Source organism: Sturnus vulgaris, chromosome 15 (genome assembly GCF_052056855.1).
Source record: "Sturnus vulgaris isolate bStuVul1 chromosome 15, bStuVul1.hap1, whole genome shotgun sequence".
NCBI lineage: Eukaryota > Metazoa > Chordata > Aves > Passeriformes > Sturnidae > Sturnus > Sturnus vulgaris.
Window position 1 is genome coordinate 2,099,724 of NC_142257.1, and position 19,560 is coordinate 2,119,283.

The window sequence follows — 19,560 nt, forward strand, 5'->3', positions numbered from 1 at the left end:
AGCCTACAGGCTCCAAAAGGAAAAATCAGCCACGGGTCAGCCACTAATGAACAGCTCCTGGTGCAGAGTCACGTGTGGAGCAGGCACAGAGCTCCTGCATCTTGGCACCAGCCAGGGAAAAACAAGTGTTCCAAAATACTCCTGTGATCTGGGACTTCCCTGCACTGGGGAACTGGGAAAAGCTGCAAACCAGTATGGTCCTGTCCTACAGCTTTCTGAGGAGAATCATCTGATAGCTCTGAGGTTACACTATTTAAAAAAGTCTCAATATGGTCTTGTGCAACACAAATCCACAAGTGAAGGAACTCAAGGATGAATGGATGTTCTTTCCACACTCCTTGTCATTGCCTTACACCTGTGTCCAGGCACAGGTGTGGCCAAGAGAGGTCACTTCAAGCCTCATATCTCAGGGGTTTTGAATTGAGAATTTGTCACAAAAGCTCCTTCCTGCAGGTGTTGGAAAGCTTGGACAGCAGAAGGCTGTTCTCCCTTTTCACAGCAAAGGGAAAGTCAGGATGTTGATCCTTAATTAATTTCCCAGGTTTCCACTTGAGCCATGCCAGGCTTGGGGGTGATGTAAAGGTGTGGGAAAGTTTGGGAGTGTTTTCCTTTCTACCTCCAGCCCTGCCTGAGGCAGCCTGGACACTTCACTCTGAAAGGTTTAATGCACTGAGCAAAGTCAAAGCACGTGGGATTTAAGAGTCTGTGTGAATGACTCCTGGTCTTCCCAGAAATAGAGAGGGGTGAAGCAGCCCAGCACCAACACTGCCTGCTCCTTGGGGGAGAGAATCCCCAGGCTTTTGGTAAAGAAGGAAAAAGCATCCAAATGCACCCAGCAGCTGCAAAGCAGAACCTGCCTCTCTCAGAATCCCAGGCAGGAGAGGCCACTGGGGTGGGCTGATGGCTGGAGCAGCTCCTTCTCAGCCAGCACAGCTTGTGTGGCAAGGAAAGCTCCCAGAGAGGAGTCAGACACATCCAAGGTTCATGATGGATGTCCCATCCCTGGGAAGTGTCCAAGGCACAGGGCTTGGAACAACCTGGGATAGTGGAAGGTGTCTCTGCCCATGGCAGGGGGTGGAATGAGATGATCTCTAAGGTCCCTTCCAGCCCAAACCATTCTGTGATTCATGATGCTGAAAGACACATTTTGTGCCTCAGAACTGGAGCTGTATTTCACAATTTTATCAACTCACAACATTTTGGGAGGATGAGGCAGAGACAGGCAAGGAGTTTGGGTCCCCTGGTGCCCCAGATGGCTGAGCATGGCCCTGATTCCTGGGGCAGTATTGCAATAAAAAATCCTCCCATCAGAGTACAGGTGCTCTCAGCCTGAGTTTTCACTGGAAAATCAGTCTTGGATGCTGCAGGCAGGACTGGAGCAGGGAGCAGAAAGAAGCTACATTTTATTTTTCAAACTCCAATTTAATGAGGAGAAAGGAGAGCTCTGGTGAAGCAGCTGCCTTGGCCAATACAGCAAACATTCCTTCTCCTCTGTGACGAGCACCAGAGGCTGGAGAGAATTGCAACTGCAATTACAGGACAAGCTGCTGCTGAGGTTTAATTACACATTTGAGGCACAGCAGACAGGGAAAAGCGTTGTTTATGTGTGGCATTCTCGCCTGTAAAATAATTGGCTCTGTTCAGCGGGATGTGATGGAGCTGCTGCCCTCTGGACTCGCCATTCCACAGCTTATCCCTGGTGCCAGCTCTGTGCCAGCCTGGCAGCACCATCTCCTCGGGCAGGTACAGCTGGCTGTGGCTGTTAAAACTCCATCAGCTCCAAGGAGCCTCCAGGAAAGGGCAACTCTCTTGGATTTTAAAAGTGCTCCCTGTGGTGTAGCCCAGTTCAAACGCTCCATCTAACGTTGAATTCATTAGAAATTTCAATGCTGTAAAAGCCATGAAAGGAAAATCATTCCATGGCCATCAGCTGGGCTCGCTAATGGGAACAGATTCTTCCCCTCTTGCAGCCCTCCCTGAGGATGGGGCTGTAAACCAGCCTGGATTCCAGGGCTGGGAGTGATGTCCCTGTGCCAGGGAAGGGTCACAATGCCAACACAGCCCCTCAAACTGCCAGCCTGGGTGGGACCACGGCCGAGAGCAGAGAGAGGGGCTGGGGAAGGGCTCCAGGAAACTTTTGGCCTATTACTGGTGGTGTTCCAATGGACTGGCAGTAACTGGTAGCTGGGAAAGAATAGAGTCACAACTGGTCCCTGGGACCTTGCTCCATGTTTTTCCATGCCAAAGCAGCACATCCAGCTCACGGGAGTTACAAGTAAAGATTTCCATTTATCCCTTCCCATAATATGCAGCCTTAGGACTTTTCATCACTGCCATCCTCTGGAATGTATTGCTTTCTGCATCCCTACTGCTGGCAGAAGAAAAATCATTAACTGGAGGCACAAAACCAACATCAAATTAATTTTCTTAAGTGTCCCATAGAAATAATCACAAGACTGTGGACACACACATTTAGAGAGCTGGGGAATTACAGCTTGGAAATTCTTTCCAGGCCTGGATTTCTCCTGACTCTCAGCTCCATTCCCAGGCTGACAAGCTGATGCAGCTTCAGTTAGGGAGGAGTCTCCCAGGGTGACAACACGGTGACAAACAGAGTGGAATTCATCACCAACATTAACCCCTGGTGTCTTTCCCGTGGGACACATCCTGAGGTGCTGTCCCAAGGATGTTTGTCCCAATTGTCCAATGAGCTCCTGTCCTGTCCTGGCTGCACTGACACACTTTAAATCCGGGCTGTCTGTACAATAAATTGGCCTTTTTTCCCCAAAGAGCCCCGTGTGTGTTGTCCTTTCTCTCTCCTTGCAGCACAGTAACCACACACAGACCATCCATCTTTTCCTGGAGGATCAGAAAGAACAACCACAAGAGCAGCCCACAGGCCCAAAGACACACTTACCTAGAATTTGCACTTCGTGGGTAATTCCATAGACGTCTATGAGGGCCCAAAGAGGCCCGGAAACTTTAATACCACAGTGAAACAAGATTGGCTCCTCATCATTAATACTGTAGAAAACTCTGCCGTGCTTGTCCACCCAGAAGGCCAAAATATTGTCCCTGACCGCGAACCTCTCGGGCAGAGCCTTGGCCCAGTACCCGGGCCGGGTGACGAGGTCGGGGCAGGCGTACTTTGGTATCTCCTCGGAGCTCATCTGCGAGGGGTCGTGGATGGTGAAGCCGAAGCGCAGGGCCCCGCTCCAGCCGTGGTGCACGGCCACCAGCTTGAGGCGCACCTTCTCGTACAGGTGGATGGGCCGGTTGGTGAAGGTGACGCCGTTGCAGAAGCTGTTCCTGCGCGTGGCCCGCCGCGAGTGCGCGTCCAGCCGCACGTTCTTGCCCTTGGCCTGCGCGTGGAAGCGCGGCGGCTCCGCCACGGCCAGCACCGAGCGTCTCTCATGGCTGCTGTTGGGAAGGCTGTAGTAGGGCCGGCTGGGCACCGAGCGGGGCTGGTGGCTCGTGTCTGCGGGAGGAACCACGGCATAAAGTTACTCGCCACGGTCAGTGAGGTAATTTATTTAGTTTGATAAGGGATGGGCAGGCAGCGCTGGGGATGGCATGTCATGTCCATGCTTTACTTTGCATTTAGCATTCTTTATGTTGATCTCATGGTGTATTTTCATAATGACATGAATCACTATGTAACATCTCACAACAACGCAATTTATTAATTTGTTGATAAAGGATGGACAAGCAGCGCTGAGGATGGCATGTCGTGTCCATGTTTTACTCTGGATTTAGCATTCTTTATGTTGATCTCATGGTTTATTTTTATAATGACACCAATCACTATGTAACATCTCACAACAAGGCAATTTATTAATTTGTTGATAAAGGATGGGCAAGCAGTGCTGGGGATGGCATGTCATGTCCATGCTTTACTTTGGATTTAAAACTCTTTATGTTGATCTCATGGTGTATTTTCATAATGACATGAATCACTACGTAACATCTCACAACAAGGCAATTTATTAATTTGTTGATAAGGGACAGGCAAGCAGCACTGGGGATGGCATGTCATGTCCATGCTTTACTTTGGATTTAAAACTCTTTATGTTGATCTCAAGGTGTATTTTTATAATGACATGAATCACTATGTAACATCTCACAACAAGGCAATTTATTAATTGTTGATAAAGGATGGACAAGCAGCGCTGAGGATGGCATGTCGTGTCCATGTTTTACTCTGGATTTAGCATTCTTTATGTTGGTCCATGGTATATTTTCATAATGACACGAATCACTACGTAACATCTCACAACAAGGCAATTTATTAATTTGTTGATAAGGAAATGGGCAAGCAGCACTGGGGATGGCATGTCATATCCATATTTTACTTTGCATTTAGCATTCTATATGTTGGTCCATGGTATATTTTCATAATGACATGAATCACTATGCAACATCTCACAATAAGGCAATTTATTAATTTGTTGATAAGGGATGGGCAAGCAGCGCTGGGGACACGGGGAGTCCGCACTCCACCAACACATCCATCCTACCCCTGGTCACTTCCCCTTTTATTGGCAGTTTTTGGTCATGCCTACTGTGCTGGGGTACAAGTCTGAGCCTGAACATGTTGTCAGGTTCCACTCCTAGCAAGCAGGTGACAGCAGTGACAAGCCTGTTCATGTCCACACGAGTCCACATAAAAAGTGGATACCATTCATAATTATAGTGGCAAAATAATTTCAAAATACATGAAAACAAAAAGCCAACAATTTATAGCAAAGTGATTTAAACAAATCTAATGAAATCATTAGATTTTCCTGTGTCTCAGGTCCATGCTTTAAGTTCAGTATTCTTGTTTACATTGATCCCATGGTGTGTTTCTATAATGACACCAATCACTGTGGAACATCTCACAATCACAAGGCTGGGAGATCATCAAAATCATCAATGTTGCAGCGTGCTTCTTGTTAATGGTACGCTCTGTTATTGCCCAAGTTCATGGTTTAGTCCAAAATTACACCCTCCCACCCACTTTGTCAATTTATCCTGAATTACCTGTCAGTCCTGCTTTGTGCCAGGCCCCTGCTTGGAATTCCCCTTTGGAAATCCCCTAAAACTGGACTTCTCATTAGTCCATGTGACCCAGTTTTCCCCCCTACCTCCCTCACTGGACAATGCCTTTGTAAACCCCACCCTTTACCCCTTCTCAGAATTTCTCCAATTTGCCAATAAGTTCTACCTTTCCCTTAAACCTCCCCCACATTTAAGTTGTTGGACCTTTGCCATTTTTGTCTTTTGCCCTGCAAATTCCCCAAAGTGACAAATCCTTTTTTATCCAATGCAAAAGACCTCTCCCTCCTCCCTGCCTCCTTCAAACACAACCTGACAGCTAAAAAGGCCATGGAGCCACAGCTCAAACCACATCTCAACCTCCTGCTCCAGAGTGTGACACCTCAACTCAACCATGGCACCTCTCAGGAGTGTTGGAACCCTAAAACCTGGGAATTTTCAACTTTTTGTGCTTTTTGACACTGACCCCCCCCCCAGAGGAACACTGCTTTTGACCTGAGGCCTTGGAGAAGGCTTCCAAATTTGAGTGATGGAGTTAAAATCACTGGTGTGTAGTTAGAACAGAAAGGACCATGGGGTCCATGTGACACCATGTGGTGAAGGGTTTGGAATTTGGGGTTTTTAGAATATAGCAATAGGTATGGGACAAGATGGAAGTTCTTGGGTGTTGTCTCTTCCTTCTTTGTTCCTTCTTCCTCCAGTTTCAGGTAATAGTTTTTAGCTGAATAGTCAGTGCTGCACTGTGGGTCACAGGTGTTTGGTTATTGGGTCAAAAGTATAAATAATAAAGGTGTGAGCTCTTTATTGGACTGTCTAGAAGACCTTGCAATTTGCTGAATTCAGCTCCATTTTGCTCACTTTTAGTAGGTAGCTAGAACTGCTGCAGAACTCTCTGTACTTCAGATAAGATTGAATAAACAACCAAATCCGAATGAGAAATCTGTCTCTCTCATGCTTTGTCCTGACTCTGAGTGAAAGCAGAAGAAAATGAAGGCACTAATTAGGTGGTGCAGCTTAGCCCTTACAAGCAGGGCTTGGCCCCAGCCAGGTCTTGGCTCACCTGGCTGTGATTTGCACCTGAAATGTTTTACCTTAAACCAGCGTGTTTAGCCACAACGTGCTCTTGGCTGTCCCAACTTTCTGCAAGAACGTGGCAAGTGAACCTTGGGCAGCTTCCCTGCAAAGCTGGACAGGAAGGAACATTCTTTGTTCCCATCAGATGCTTCCTATTGCCCTCAGAAAAGCTCCACACCTGCAGCTCCGAGTTTCCTCCTGCAGTACACGTGCTGTTAACTCCCATGGTGGCCAGAGCCCTGAGGATTGTGCCTGTTAAAAACTCGAGGTGAGCGTGGCTTTGAGGAGATTTTTGTGGGACATGCAGCCACCAGCTCCTCTGTGCCCTGATTTTGTAATGATGAACAGAAACTTTTCACCAGCACAAATAATCCAAGACTTTCAGCAGCTGGAGCATGTCTGCAACACCAGACCTAAAGGTGTTTAGGTTCTTCCTAAACCTTCAGCCCAGCCCCTGGCTCAGATTTCAGATGCAATTGGCACATTCAGGAACATTTCATCCTGCACAGCCTTGCCTTTACCCAGAACCTCCCATTTGAGCTCAAAGCACTTTATAAATGATGATTGTTTTCAGCTTCACAGCACCGCAGATGGCACAGAATTCCTGCCATCCCCATTCTACAGATGGGAGAAGGAGAATTGATGGGTGAGATCTTGCAGCATTTAAAGTCAATAGCAATTCTGAGACCGACTTCAAGAAAAGCAGATTTGGGGCCTGAAGTGAAGTTCACACAGGCATGAAGCAGAAATGAGAAAAGGCTCAACTTTGAATCTCAAACCTTGGCTAGAAGCTCCCTGAGGTGGAGACAATGTCTTTTGAATATCCCTGAGGACACGGGGACTTGCTCCAGGTCCTGGGCTCCCACCACACCGTGGTGTTCCAGGGAATTTGGTCTCCCCATTCCCCACCCACTCCACCTCTCCTCCTGTCTCTGCACCTGGCTTTGTAGATTTTTTTTTTTAAGCAAAAACGGAACGCCTCCTGAATGCCCAAAGCCATACTGTTAAATATCAAACCCCATCACATGCTCACATTCATTCTCTTCACTCTTGTGCCACGTTGGAAGCTTTAGCAGCCGCCTGCCAGACCCTTCCTTCAAGCTGCTTCCTCCCTGTGTGCAACCCCAGGCTTTGCTTCGTGACAAGGGAAGGATTTTCCTCTTTTTTTTTTCCCTTTTCCTCTGTTGGAAAAAACCCACCAGAAGATGCTGGCTGAGCTGGCAGGAGGGCTGCAGTGGTTTCAGCGTGTTTTTTTTTTTTTTTGCAAGCAAAACCAGATCAAGCCAGGGCAGGGAGAGGATGGGAGCTGCACTAAGCAAAGAGAAGAAAGTTGCAGCACAGGATTAGCTCTTCAAATCAGGCACCTTTAACAGGAGTCTAAGGGCAATGAAGGCAAAAAGCTCCTGTTTGCAGCAAGATGGAAATAAATCGAAAAGTGTTTTGTATCTTGGTCTGTCCTGCAGGTGACACGCCGTGCAATGGTTAATCCTGTCAAACACCAGTGGAAATTCATCCATCCTTGCTCTCAGCCAGTGAGGGGAGGGTGACAGTTCCATGCCAGGGCTGTGGAAAAGAGCCCTGGAGAGGATGGGGAAGGGAAAATCCTCCCCAGGTGTTCAATGCATCCCCCAGCACAGGAGGGGCTCCCCAGGAAGGGGCATTCATTTCTTGGTGGATTTCCAGGAGAAATCTCATTCCTTGCCTGCTGAAGAGCTAAAATGCAGAAATGGCTGCTGCCAGCACTACCCACCCGTGGCTCATGTGGGTGCTGCTGAAAACGCTGCTGCTGTAAGGGGAGAGTGCACTGGGGGCTCCTGAGCCAGGGACACAGCCAGCACAGGGCAGGGTGAAGCCTCTCCTGGCCCTGCACCCCTTTTTCCATGGGGATTCTCACAGCCTTTGTGCTGTTCAGATGGGAACTGGGTCCAGCAGAGCTGGGATGGATCCCAAGGGGCTCCTGCAGGACTGGGTGGGCTCAGTGGCACCTCACACCCTGCCTGGCTGGGCAACAGCCTCCCCAGGCAGAGAAACCCTCCTTTTATAACCCACTGAGCTGCTTTTTGCTTATAAAATGGTTAAAACAACGCCCCTGTTGTTGCAAGTGCCATGGCCTCAATGTCCCCACATCGGCCAGGAGGAGGAAGGAGGGAAAAGGAAGGAAGACAGATTTTGTTCTCTTTTCTATCCCCAAAATCCCCTCTTTTCCAAGCCCAGTGCAGCACCAGCCTTCCTCCCACAGCCCCCTGATGGAGGAAAGGCTCCTGGGAGGGAGGGGATGCCCCTGGCACTGCACCCGGGCAGGGTCTTCTCATGCCCCTCTCAGAAGGCACAGAGGTGGCAGTGCCACCAGCACAGTGACAGGACAAGGAGGACACTGGCACCCACTTCAAACACAGCTTTGGGTCCACCCTGCCAGACAGGGACTCGGGGTCTGGCGCTTTTTGTTTTGTTTTCTTTTTTAAATAAACAGGAAAGCATATTGTGGCTAAACAATAGGAAAAGCTCCCGATGGAAATGAATGGATAATTTATTTATAACGCTGTTCCCCCCCCCTATCATGTGAACACCTGCTGGTGGAATAAAACCTGCTGTAACCCCAGGCAGGGAGGCAGAGTTTTCCCACTGGAACACGCCTGGGGCTGAGCTGGGGCATGTGCTTGACTCATTAGGTGCTGACAGGGACACGAAGGATGTTTGTGCCTTTCAATTGTGCCTTTCAATTGCCCTAATTTGCAGCTCGGCTTCCACACTTTGGATCTCGCTTAGATCTCTCTGCTATTCCTCCAAAGCCTCTCCTCTCCCGGCTGGGAATTCCCAATTCCCAACTAAAAAGTGGGATGAGGCTGTGGATTCTCAATTCTCACCCAAAAAGTGGGATGAGGGGTTTGCATTATTCCCAATTCCCACCCAAAAAGTGGATGACAACAGCCAAGCTCGTGGCACAAGGGCAGCCCCAGCCCAGGGTGCCTGACAGGCAGTGAAGAGCTACACCAACTCTTTTATTTTTCAGCTGTGAGATTCCTACAACACTTGGGAAGTCATTTCTTCTCTTTCTCCCTCCCTTCTCTGTCAAAAAAGGGAATAACACCATTCCTCCACCTCAAAGGATTGAAAAATGCAAGGTTCTCAAACACTTCAATCAGCACGGGGCAGCACAAACCCACTGAGGGATGCCTTGAGGTTCCATCCCTCTTTTTATTCCAGTTTTTCATTTTTCATCCCCACTCTCACCAGTTTCAAACACAGCACATCCCTCAAACGCACGAGCAAATGTAAAAAGGCAGGAAAATGGAAGGAGAAGCTGAAGTGAAGGGTGAGGAATGGTCTGAGGCTCCTGAAGGATAAACCCTTTTGGCAAGGCAGCATTTCCAGCCACATCCTTGTGGTGTCAGATGATACTGAGGCAGATTTGGGGCCTGTGCTCCCATCTGAAGCTTCACCTGCTCTCCAAAAGGCCACACACTCATTCCAGAGGTTATGCTGACCTTTGGAGAGGTATTTTAACAGACATGCACTTTGCATTTCAAAAAGGTACAGCAGGCAGACCCTGGCCAAATTCCACATATTTATCATGATTCCAATTCTAAAAATAAACTTTTTTTTTTTTTTTTTTCACCCATTTGTTCCCGGCCCCAGGTTTGCAGTGGCACTGTAATCCCAGCAGACAAAATTCAGCTCCAGAGCCCTGTCTGAGGCTGCTGCTCTGCCAGGGCCATGGGATGGAGGAGGCTGCTCATCTGGGGAGTGATCTCCAGCCAGATGGATCCTGCCTTCTCTTGTCCTGACAATCCAGGCAGGAATAATACCCCTAAAACGAGGGAGAAGCAGAGCTACAGCGAGAGCAGCCTGAGAGGAGGAGGAGATCACTGCCATCCTCATGTGTCACCAAACACTTTCCCTGGGTCCCACAGCCTTTTCCTGAGGGCTTTTCCCAAGTAAATCCATCACAAAAGACCCAAAAGATCAAAAAGGGGCAGTTTGGTGCCAACCAGGGCTGTGCAGTGGATACAGAAAGGGAAAATTACTGGGACCATCCACAGATTGCAGCAGACACAGCCAGTGCTGGGAGAGCACATCTGCCCTTGGTCAGAGAGGGGCTGAAAGGTTCAAAAAAGGCTGAAAAGTTCAGAGAGAGGGTGAAAGGTTCAGAAAAGACTGAAGGATTCAGAGGCGAGGATGAAAGGTTCAGAAAAAGGCTGAAAAATTCAGAGGAGAGGCTGAAATTCAGAAAAAGGCTGAAAGGTTAAGAGAAGGGCTAAAAGATTCAGAGAAAGGCTGAAAGGTTCAGAAAAAGGCTGAAAGGTTCTGAGAGGCTGAAAGGTTCAGAGAGAGGCTGAGAAGTTTAGGGGAGAGGCAGCAGCGTGCAGCCTGAAATCCATCCTGAAATCCATCCTAAAATCCATCCTAAAATCCATCCTGAAATCCATCCTGAAATCCATCCTGTTCCTGCACACACCAAACATCCCCAGCACCACAAAACAGGATCCTGCTCTGACAGGATCTTATCTTCTGACAACAAGAGATAGAAATCTGCTCACATATAAATTTAGTGTGCTGTCTAGACATTTCTTTCTTTTTTTTTTTTTTTTTTTTTTAATACAGAAAATGTGTCAGGGAGCTCTGTGGGAAGCACTGGGGTTGCCTATTCCATGCTCAACGGTGTGGATTTGGAAAGCTGGGTTACCAAATCCAACAAAAAAAAAAAAAATCTGCCTCATTTTTGAATGTCTTGCTGGCTTAAACGCTGGAAAATTGCAATTAATAAAACCCCCCGTGTAAATTCCTATAGTTTGCACAACCAGTCTGTTCTGATGGAATGTCTCCTTGCCCAGTCTTCTAACCTGAACCAAACTTCCAGGGAATTCAGAAAAGGTTCATTTGCAAGAGAGTGACACAGAAATTGAGGTGTTAAGGGGGCACAGAAGAGCTTGTGATGAATTACAGGGAATGTGAAATTTTTGAAGACATGCTTGTGAAGGAGGGGAGGAGAAATAACAGACAAAAGTCACTTTTTCATTAAAAGAAGCTGTGTTGTGGCATTGAGGTAACTCCCAATGCAAATATCTCATGGACACACATCATTTCTCATTGCAGAAGAGTTCAGAAAAATCCCTGCCAGAGAACAGGGATTGACTTTAACTCACAAAATCAAGTCGTGCCTGTCTCCACAAGAAAACCCTCTAGTGCTTGAAATCAAACATTTTATGGGGGATTTTAAAAAAAATGCTAAAATCCTTTTTTTTTTTACAGGCAGGGGCTATTGACATATTTATTCTGGACTTCTAGGTGCTCCTCCATGAAAACAGAGAGGTATTTGCCAACAGCATTAGGCAAAATCCTTTCGTTCTGATCCTTTTTCTCAAACCAGCAAAGGCAACTCCAGCAGGACCCTGCAGTAATTTCCAGGTTGTTCCACCTCCCATCTCCCACTGTATTTTCCAGGCTGCTCCACCTCCTGTGTCCCACTGTGTCCTCAAGGAAAGAATTCCTGCATTGCTTTGCAAGAACAATTTTCAATTTTCTTGCCGTGAGGAGCTCACACCAAAGCTCAGCCACATCCCATAAAAGAACAGTGCCCTGAAAGGAAAGCCAAGAGCAATCCTTAACTCTCCTGGTTATCCCAACATCCTCATGGCAGCAGCACCAAAAAATGGGGAGAGCAGCTGAAAATCTGATGTGTCCCTCCCAGCTGGCTCAGGACAGAAAATAAACCACGACAGAAGCTCTGCTCTGAGGATGGGAAGTGCTGATGGCAAATCCTCCATGACCTAGAAGAGCCCCAAAGGCTGAGGAGAACCAGGCAGGAATATTCTCCCAGCCCTTCTGCTTGGCTTTGCTTTGGGGGGTAGAAGAAATCAAATATTTCAAAGAATCAAATGCAAAGATGATTTCAAATAATCAAAGTGCATGGCTTTGATGGAGAGACCCAGAGCAAAGTGGGGAATCCTGAGCTGAACCAATATTGGTGGATCAGGATGTAAAAGCAAAAAGGTTTTTTTTTTTTGCTTCCCAAAAAAACCACCTGCTGGGTCTGCAAGGATGGGAACATCCACCCACACTCACCTCTGCCTCTCTCCTGTTGTGCCTCCCATTCTGGAATTTTGCTGCAAAGTTGGCCCCATCTTTATTACAGGCTTTTAGTCCTCCTGCATATAAATAGCGCTAAGTATACACAGAAGCCAGCGATTAAGCACAGAAAAAAAAAAAAAAAAATCTCTGTATGATTAGGGAATCTGGGTCAATGAGTCTGCAACTCGAGTAACAAATTCTTAGAGCTGGTTAATGAGAGCCAGAGCGAGCAGGATGGAGCAAAGGCAGAGTTCGTGCCATAATCCCTGCCTCAATCCTTCAGTGCAAGCGATGACAGCAGCTGCATGATGGATGAGGAGCCCTGGAAATGGCACAGCTCCTCCTGAGCTCCTCCACACCCTGCTCCTGCCTCGTGTGGCTCCCAGGGATGTCAGGGATGTGAGAGTCATCGAGCAAAACTCATCAGAACTTTTGGCTCCTGGCTAAAGAGAAAAACTTCTTGTCAGAAATGATCACTGCAGCTCTGAGCAGTTTTGGGCTGTGCTCTCACTCATCAGTGCAACACTCAATTCCTACACCAGCAAAGCAAAGCCCTGCCCCTGACCCGATGTACTGTGGTCCTGAAAAATTGTTACCTTTTTGGAAAGTGAAGCTTGGCTTGGGGAGAGCAGAGGTGTGCTCAGCTCACTTTATCTTCTCAGAGTCCATCACGGAGTTTTGGGAGGTGACCAAAAGCAGCGAGAAAGCTCTTAGAGCAACTCCACAAATGGCTTCTGAGGAATGCTCCGTGGGAAATGGTCATCACTAGGTTGGAAGACTCAATATTTTCCGAATCTAAATGCTCAGTGATTGTCAGTCAGGGATTCAAATACTTATTTCTGTGATTTATTGTTTTGGTTGTTTTCTAGGAACAGCCAATGTGCACCAGAAAACAGAGAGAAAATTAAGATATGCAACACTTGAAGGTGGAAAGACTGGTCTGAGAGGAATGAACACAGCTGGGGACCCCAAGATGGGAAGAGAGGAGCAGAGATGTGAACAAAACCCTCATGTTCTGTGGGGTCTGTTTACAGAAACAGGGTCCAAGGTGAGATTACAGACACAGCCTAAGAGCAACCCAAGAGACCCCAAAAACCTCCTGTGTCAGTGAGTGCTGCTGGCCCCGTGGCCACCCCATGGCTCTGTGTGAGCCCCATGCCCTGCTCCTGACTGATCCCTCTGCACAGCAAAAATCAGAGTATTCCTCACACTTTAAAAAACCTGCCTTGGTCTCCTTACCCCAAATCCTCCCCGTTCATCTCTCACTTCCCAGACAATTTCTGCCCCACAGAGAGGATTGGTTCAAAACACTCTGGTTCAAAAACATCATTCTGGTGTTCTCCTTTTCCAGTCAGGGATTTGTTGAAGAGTTCCAAGAGCCTGTGCCTGCCATAATCACTGAAATGCTCCATGCCCTCAGCCTCCTCCTGCTGCCAGAGCAGCACGTCAGGGCCATTAATGCAAATCAACTCCCTGTTCCCATTGAGCCTTTTCTCCAGGCCAGCTGCACCGAGGGTTTATAAATAGTGACCATGTCATTCCAATGGTAATGGCTTTTAATGAGACTGAAGGATGGCTTGCAAGTCCCTTTTAATTTCCTCGGGGCTGCACTTCCATTCCATGCCACGGTTTCAATGCAGCGCTCATGGAAAAGCGCTGGGACCTGGCACATCCTCGCCACAGCCCATCCAGGAACACAAAGAGGGAAATCATTTCCATGCAGGAAACCCACCCATCCCCTACAGACAGGCACTGCACCACGAGGGCAGCTTGTGACACAGGGAAAATTTAAAAAAAAAAAAAATAAAAAAAGAAGATTTGAAGAGCGATAGCAGCAATTGAGCTTCACTTTTCCATGCACTGCTCCCCGAAAAGCTGTGTTTACCTAATGTTCATCCCTCTGGATTTGGGCTGTACACAATCCCCACCTCCCAAAAGCATGTTTGGAGCAAGGCCAGGACCTGAGCTGGGCTGTCAGGCTCTGGGCATGACTCAGGTGAGGCTCCAGCCAGGAGTGTGATTTCCACACTCACTGAAAACACCACAAAACTTCCCCCTGAGCACAGGAATCCTCCAGCCCCAGGGCCAGGGAGGAAGAAAAGCTGCAGGTGATGCACCTGGGCTAGTGAAGGTGTCCCTTCCATGGCAGGGGGTGCAAGGAGATGATCTTTAAGTCTCTTCCAACCCAAACCATTCTGGGATTCAGTGAGGGGTGAGATCAGCACCTGGAGTGATGCTGCAGGTGCAGGAAGGAGAGCCTGGCCATTCATTCCACCTCCAACTTTTCCCAAAAAAAACCCCTCAAGATAAAAGGAACAAACCTGCTATTTTTCTTTGCTTCCTCATTTTTACAGAAGCCTCTTTTTCCTTATCACTCCTCACAACGTTTCTAAGGTTCCTTTTTTTTTTTTTCTCCTCCTAATTACAACTTCTCTACACTCCAAAGAATTCAGCTGAAAAAAAAATAATAGTGGAGCTACTCCAGTCCAGAGATAGATAACCAGAGAGGCATCAGATTTAACAGTGGCACCCACACAGGGTTTAAATCTGCCCCTAACAGAGCCAAAAACCCCAGGAAAAGTGGAGGAAGGGCCTCCAGGGAGGTGTTCTTCCCAGTAAACCCCACTTCCAGCATTTTTTAACTGTGTCCACAGTTCCTTCTCTATTTACACACAATTTAAACAGTGATCTGGCAGCAGGAGGGGAAAATGCTTGGGGAGGAACACATGGCTGAGGAAGTTAAATAAAGCAGTGGCCAGCTCTTCAATCATTCTATATTTTATATATACAAAGGCTGTGATTCCACTAAGCTGTTCCAAAACAATATGTAAAGAATCCAAAAACAAGGCAAAGCAACGCTAATAACTGGTTATAATTAAATTAGGGGCACAGCACAGGTCTGCTCCTCTTCCCTGGAGGAAAGGCTGAGGGACAGTGGCACTGGTGGCACTGGTGGCACTGGTGGCACTGGGAGCTCTCATGGTGGGCTGATGCCTCAAGCCCTGTCCCAGCAGGGAGATTTCAATTAATTTAATGCTGGCCAAATTATCTTTCCCAAAGAGATGATGACCTCACTCAACTCGTGCACAGTCCAACCTGTACAATAACATCACATATTTTGTTGGCTGTTTTAGTAAATATTCAGGCAAACAAGCTGGGTTTTTTTTTCTAAATGCTTCAGAAAAAAAAATTAAAAAAAAATAAAAGGGAAAAGAAAAAAGCAAGGGGAAAAAAAAGAGTAGTGTTCTGGTCTAGAAACACAGGAAAACATCCCACTAAAAAAAGATGCATCCTTCTTTTCCTTAGCTGAGATTGTTAAAAATGCAGATTTCTCTGCTAAGCTGTGAAGGCAATCTGAGAGGCAGGTGGTTGTGCAACACTTGGCTCAGCTCTGAGATCCTTTTCCGTGATATTTGCAGGAATTAATCAGAGGAAACAAGACCCACTTCAAGACATTAAACTGTCCAAACAAAAAAAAAATGAATAAATAAAAATACAGTCATACCAATACTGGACACACCATGACCTCAGCCCCCTTCCTTCACCTCAAATGTCTCCAATTATTTCAACACAAGAAGGATTTGAGCAACAGAAGTTTATTTTTAAGCCTCTGTCTCAACCTTAATTCCAGTGGGGTTTGAACCCAGCACACCTAAATCAACATCAACATTTTTCTCCCTTTACTCCTTCTGTCTTTGTGGTATCACAGCTAAAATAGGATAGAGGCAGGTGAACCAAAAACAATCTGGAGATGAGACACAATTCCTTGCGTTGTTGAAGAGTCAGAAAATGACCAAAACCTTTTTTTTTTTTTTTTTTCCTGCTCCCTGCCCCAGAGGAAATAATCATAAATGTGTGAATTATAAAGCAAACAGCACTGCAATGGCCGGGTCCAGGCAGTACCAAGCCCTAATTTACACCCTGATTTCTCACTTTTTTAATGAGAAGCTTGGACTGTTGTTCAGCAGAATTCCTTTGGTCAATACCTTCCAAAGAGTTCACTGCAGAGCTGCAGGTTGTTGTTATTTTTATGGCTGTATTTTGGGTTTGTTTTGTTTTATTTTTCATTGAGCATTTCCACCTCTAAACCCCAGTGCACAGTCCAAAGGCACTCCTTGGTAACAGTGGAATTGGGAATATCAGAAATCCCACATGAAACAACAAAAGCAGCTGCCTAAACCCTCCCATTTCCACCCAGATGGTTCTTGTTTCAATTAACGGAATCAAACTAATTCAGAGCCCTTCACTGGCCTTGTTTGGACTGACTTGGAAAAACACACCTATAAATCACATCTGAAAAGCTGTGAGGAGAGAATTTGTTGCTCTTTGGGCTGTTCTTCTTGTTCTTGTTCTTTTTTTTTTTTTTTTTTTTTTTTCTGGTAGAACAAAATTTTACTACCAAACACTAAAGACACAATTATGTGTTGACAGCTTAGAGCCACTGTGGTTCTGGCCACAATAAAACACAACTCCACACTGTCCCTCCAGTCCTTCGAAATTCAGGGCACCCACAGGCTCCCCATTTGCATCATCTCCTGGGATTCTGAGCTGGAAAAGGGATCCCCAATGCACAGAGAGCCTGAAGTTACCAAAACAGAGCCACCCCTGGGATTGCCCTGGTCCCAAATCCATCAGACACGGAGTGTTCTGGGTTTCACTGCTCATGGAGCATCTCGAAATGCCAAATCAGAATAGGGGGAGCTGCAGGAAAATCAGCAAAGAATCCCAGAATCACTGAGGTTGGAAAAGCCCTCCTGGATCATCGAGTCCCACCTTGTCCCCAGAGCACTCAGTGTCACCTCCAGGAATTCCTTGGACACTCCAGGGATGGGGATCCAAACCTCCCTGGGCAGTTCCAATCCCTGCCCACCCTTTCCATGGGGAAATTCCTGCTGCTGTCCACCCTGAGCTCCCCTGGCCCAGCCTGAGGCTGTTCCCTCTCATCCTGGAGTTGTGCAGAGCCAGAAATTCCCCCTGAGCCTCATTTTCTCCAGGCTGAGCCCCTTCCCAGCTCCCTCAGCTGCTCCTCATGGGACTCAAAACAAAATCCACGAGGGGATGGCAGCAAGGATTTGTTCCCAATCTGAAGGAAACGCTTCTGCTGGGATCCAGGTTCAAGCAGCATTTTCCTCTCCAGAATTTGAGGATTCCTGACACTGTAAAATCCCAGGATTATCCAAAAGACAGGGAGAGGTTGGGAAGAGCCTTGGCTGGGTGGGACAGAGATGTGAGATGTTTAGTGTGTGGTGAGGAGTGACAGATGGAGATACCCAACAGCAACAGCTCCAAAATTCTGTGCAGGAATGGGCACAGAAAGGAGAAATGCAGGAATATGAGCACAGAAAGGGGAAAAGGAGGAATGGGAACAGAAAGGGAAAATGCAGGAATATGAGCATAGAAAGGGGAAATGCAGTAATATGAGCACAGAAAGGGGAAATGCAGGAATATGAGCACAGAAAGGGGAAATGCAGGAATGGGAACAGAAAGGAGAAATGCAGGAATACGAGCACAGAAAAGAGAAATGCTGGAATGGGAACAGAAAAGATAATGCAGGAATACGAGCACAGAAAGGGGAAATGCAGGAATATGAGCACAGAAAGGGGAAATGCAGGAATATGAGCTCAGAAAGGGGAAATGCAGGAATATGAGCTCAGAAACATCCTCAGCACTGCCCCACCCAACATTTCTGCCCATCACCTCGTGTGCAAAGGAGGAAAGCAGGATTGCTCCACGTGGCCAAGACAAGGAGGCAGGGAGCGAGCCAGGGAGGGGAGAAATAAAACCAAAAACGCAGAGGAACACGGGGAAAGCTTCTCCCTCCTTCTGGGACTGTGTAACAAGGCCACACCATCAATGTCATCTCCAAGGAAAATCTGAGCAAGTGGTTAAAGGCTGCTTGACGTGGTTTGGAGAGGATTCCTGCAGCGTGCCCAGAGACTTTGGTATTTCCAGGAGTGCAGTGAATTTGCACGGGGCTGTAAACATTGACTTAAATAGGAATGCATACAAAAAGATGCTTCGGGAAGAGTTTGGTTTAAAAAGAGAAGTGGTGTTGACCTCTCAAGGAGGAATGTCCCTCAGCTTTGGAGATGGTCAGCTGAGCTCTCCACCAGGGTGGGAGAAACAAGGAGCTCGCCCAGGGAGCTGGGAAGGAAATTCTTCAATTTTGTTTTGCTTCTCAAAGTAGATTTTATTATTTCTAAGAGCGAGAGGCATTTTGGAAGCAACACAAGCCCTCGAAACTTAACTTTGAAAAGGGGCTCCTTTTGAATCAAAATAAATTTTGAAGAAGAAAAATGTGAACGCGCTCTTATTAAGTGATAAACTCCAGCTGTTCCACACAGGGCTGGTATGGCAGGGAGAAATAAATAACAAATAATTTGATTAATTAACCATCTGAGTGTCCTCATAAGCTGATGGGAGACCTCCCACCCCGGGCTCCCTAAAAAAAGGGAAATAATCTGCATTGCTATTAAAAATCTGCCCTGGAAACCATCAGATTGAGAGAGGAAAGGACTATTTTAACCAATTCATTAATTATGAATATTAAATAAATCGAGCTTTGAAGCTTAGCTCCTAAGGAATCAAACTTCCACCATTGTTCTGCTTGGGAAAATCCAACTCTCCAGACAGCATCTGTCAATCTGATCATTATGTGGTTAAATGAGGGAGAAAAAGCTGTGTTCTCTCTCACCTGCAAAAGCTACGTGAGCCTTGATTAATTTAATTTGAGATTTCCCTTCTAGATTTGACTGGTCAAGTTAAACTATAAAGATTATTCATGGAAAAGCAACTGCAGTTGGTTACTAGGATACAAAAAAAAATCACTTAGTATGTTCCTCCAATGAATAATCCCAAGCAGAACACACACAAATTCAATAAATTATGAATTTCTCGCTCTCTCTTACATAAACATTGGGGTTGCAGAGGCATTTCTTGGAAGCCTTTAATATAAATTCATCTCTTAATGACTGTGCACTGGCAAAACAAACAGAGGGGATGGCTGAGCCCTGCAGGTGAGCTGCAGCCTTTGTCTAGACAGTTCTGGCAGCAGGCAGGGTGCCCGGGGCCAGCACAGCCATGGATGCCACATTTGGGAGCAGACCCTGGAATTTGGCACAGTGGGTGACGTCAGCAGCAGACTAAGCTCATTTGGAAAAAAAAAAAAATAAAATAAAATAAAATAAAATAAATCCGCCTTCCTGCACAATTCCGTGGATCTGCAAGGTCTTACATAAAGCACTTGTCAGGTGTCTGAAGGCACGAGGCAGAGTTTACATCTCTTAAGATCATTGAGTCCAAGCTCTGAGGAAGGCAGGGAGAAGTTTGGGAGTTTTCCTGTATCCATCCAAGGCTCCCAGCCTGCCACAAGGATGGGCA

At 46.8% G+C, this 19,560-nt stretch overlaps 1 protein-coding gene across 1 annotated transcript in view; it reads right to left on the bottom strand.

Annotated features, from left to right (window-relative positions):
* NEURL1B (neuralized E3 ubiquitin protein ligase 1B) overlaps nt 1-19,560 on the bottom strand; it is a 35,372-nt gene that overhangs the window by 6,303 nt on the left and 9,509 nt on the right. Inside the window, exon 2 of the mRNA XM_014891191.2 lies at nt 2,918-3,478. Coding sequence (XP_014746677.2) covers nt 2,918-3,478 — 561 coding nt within the window. The remainder of the gene's footprint in view (nt 1-2,917; nt 3,479-19,560) is intronic.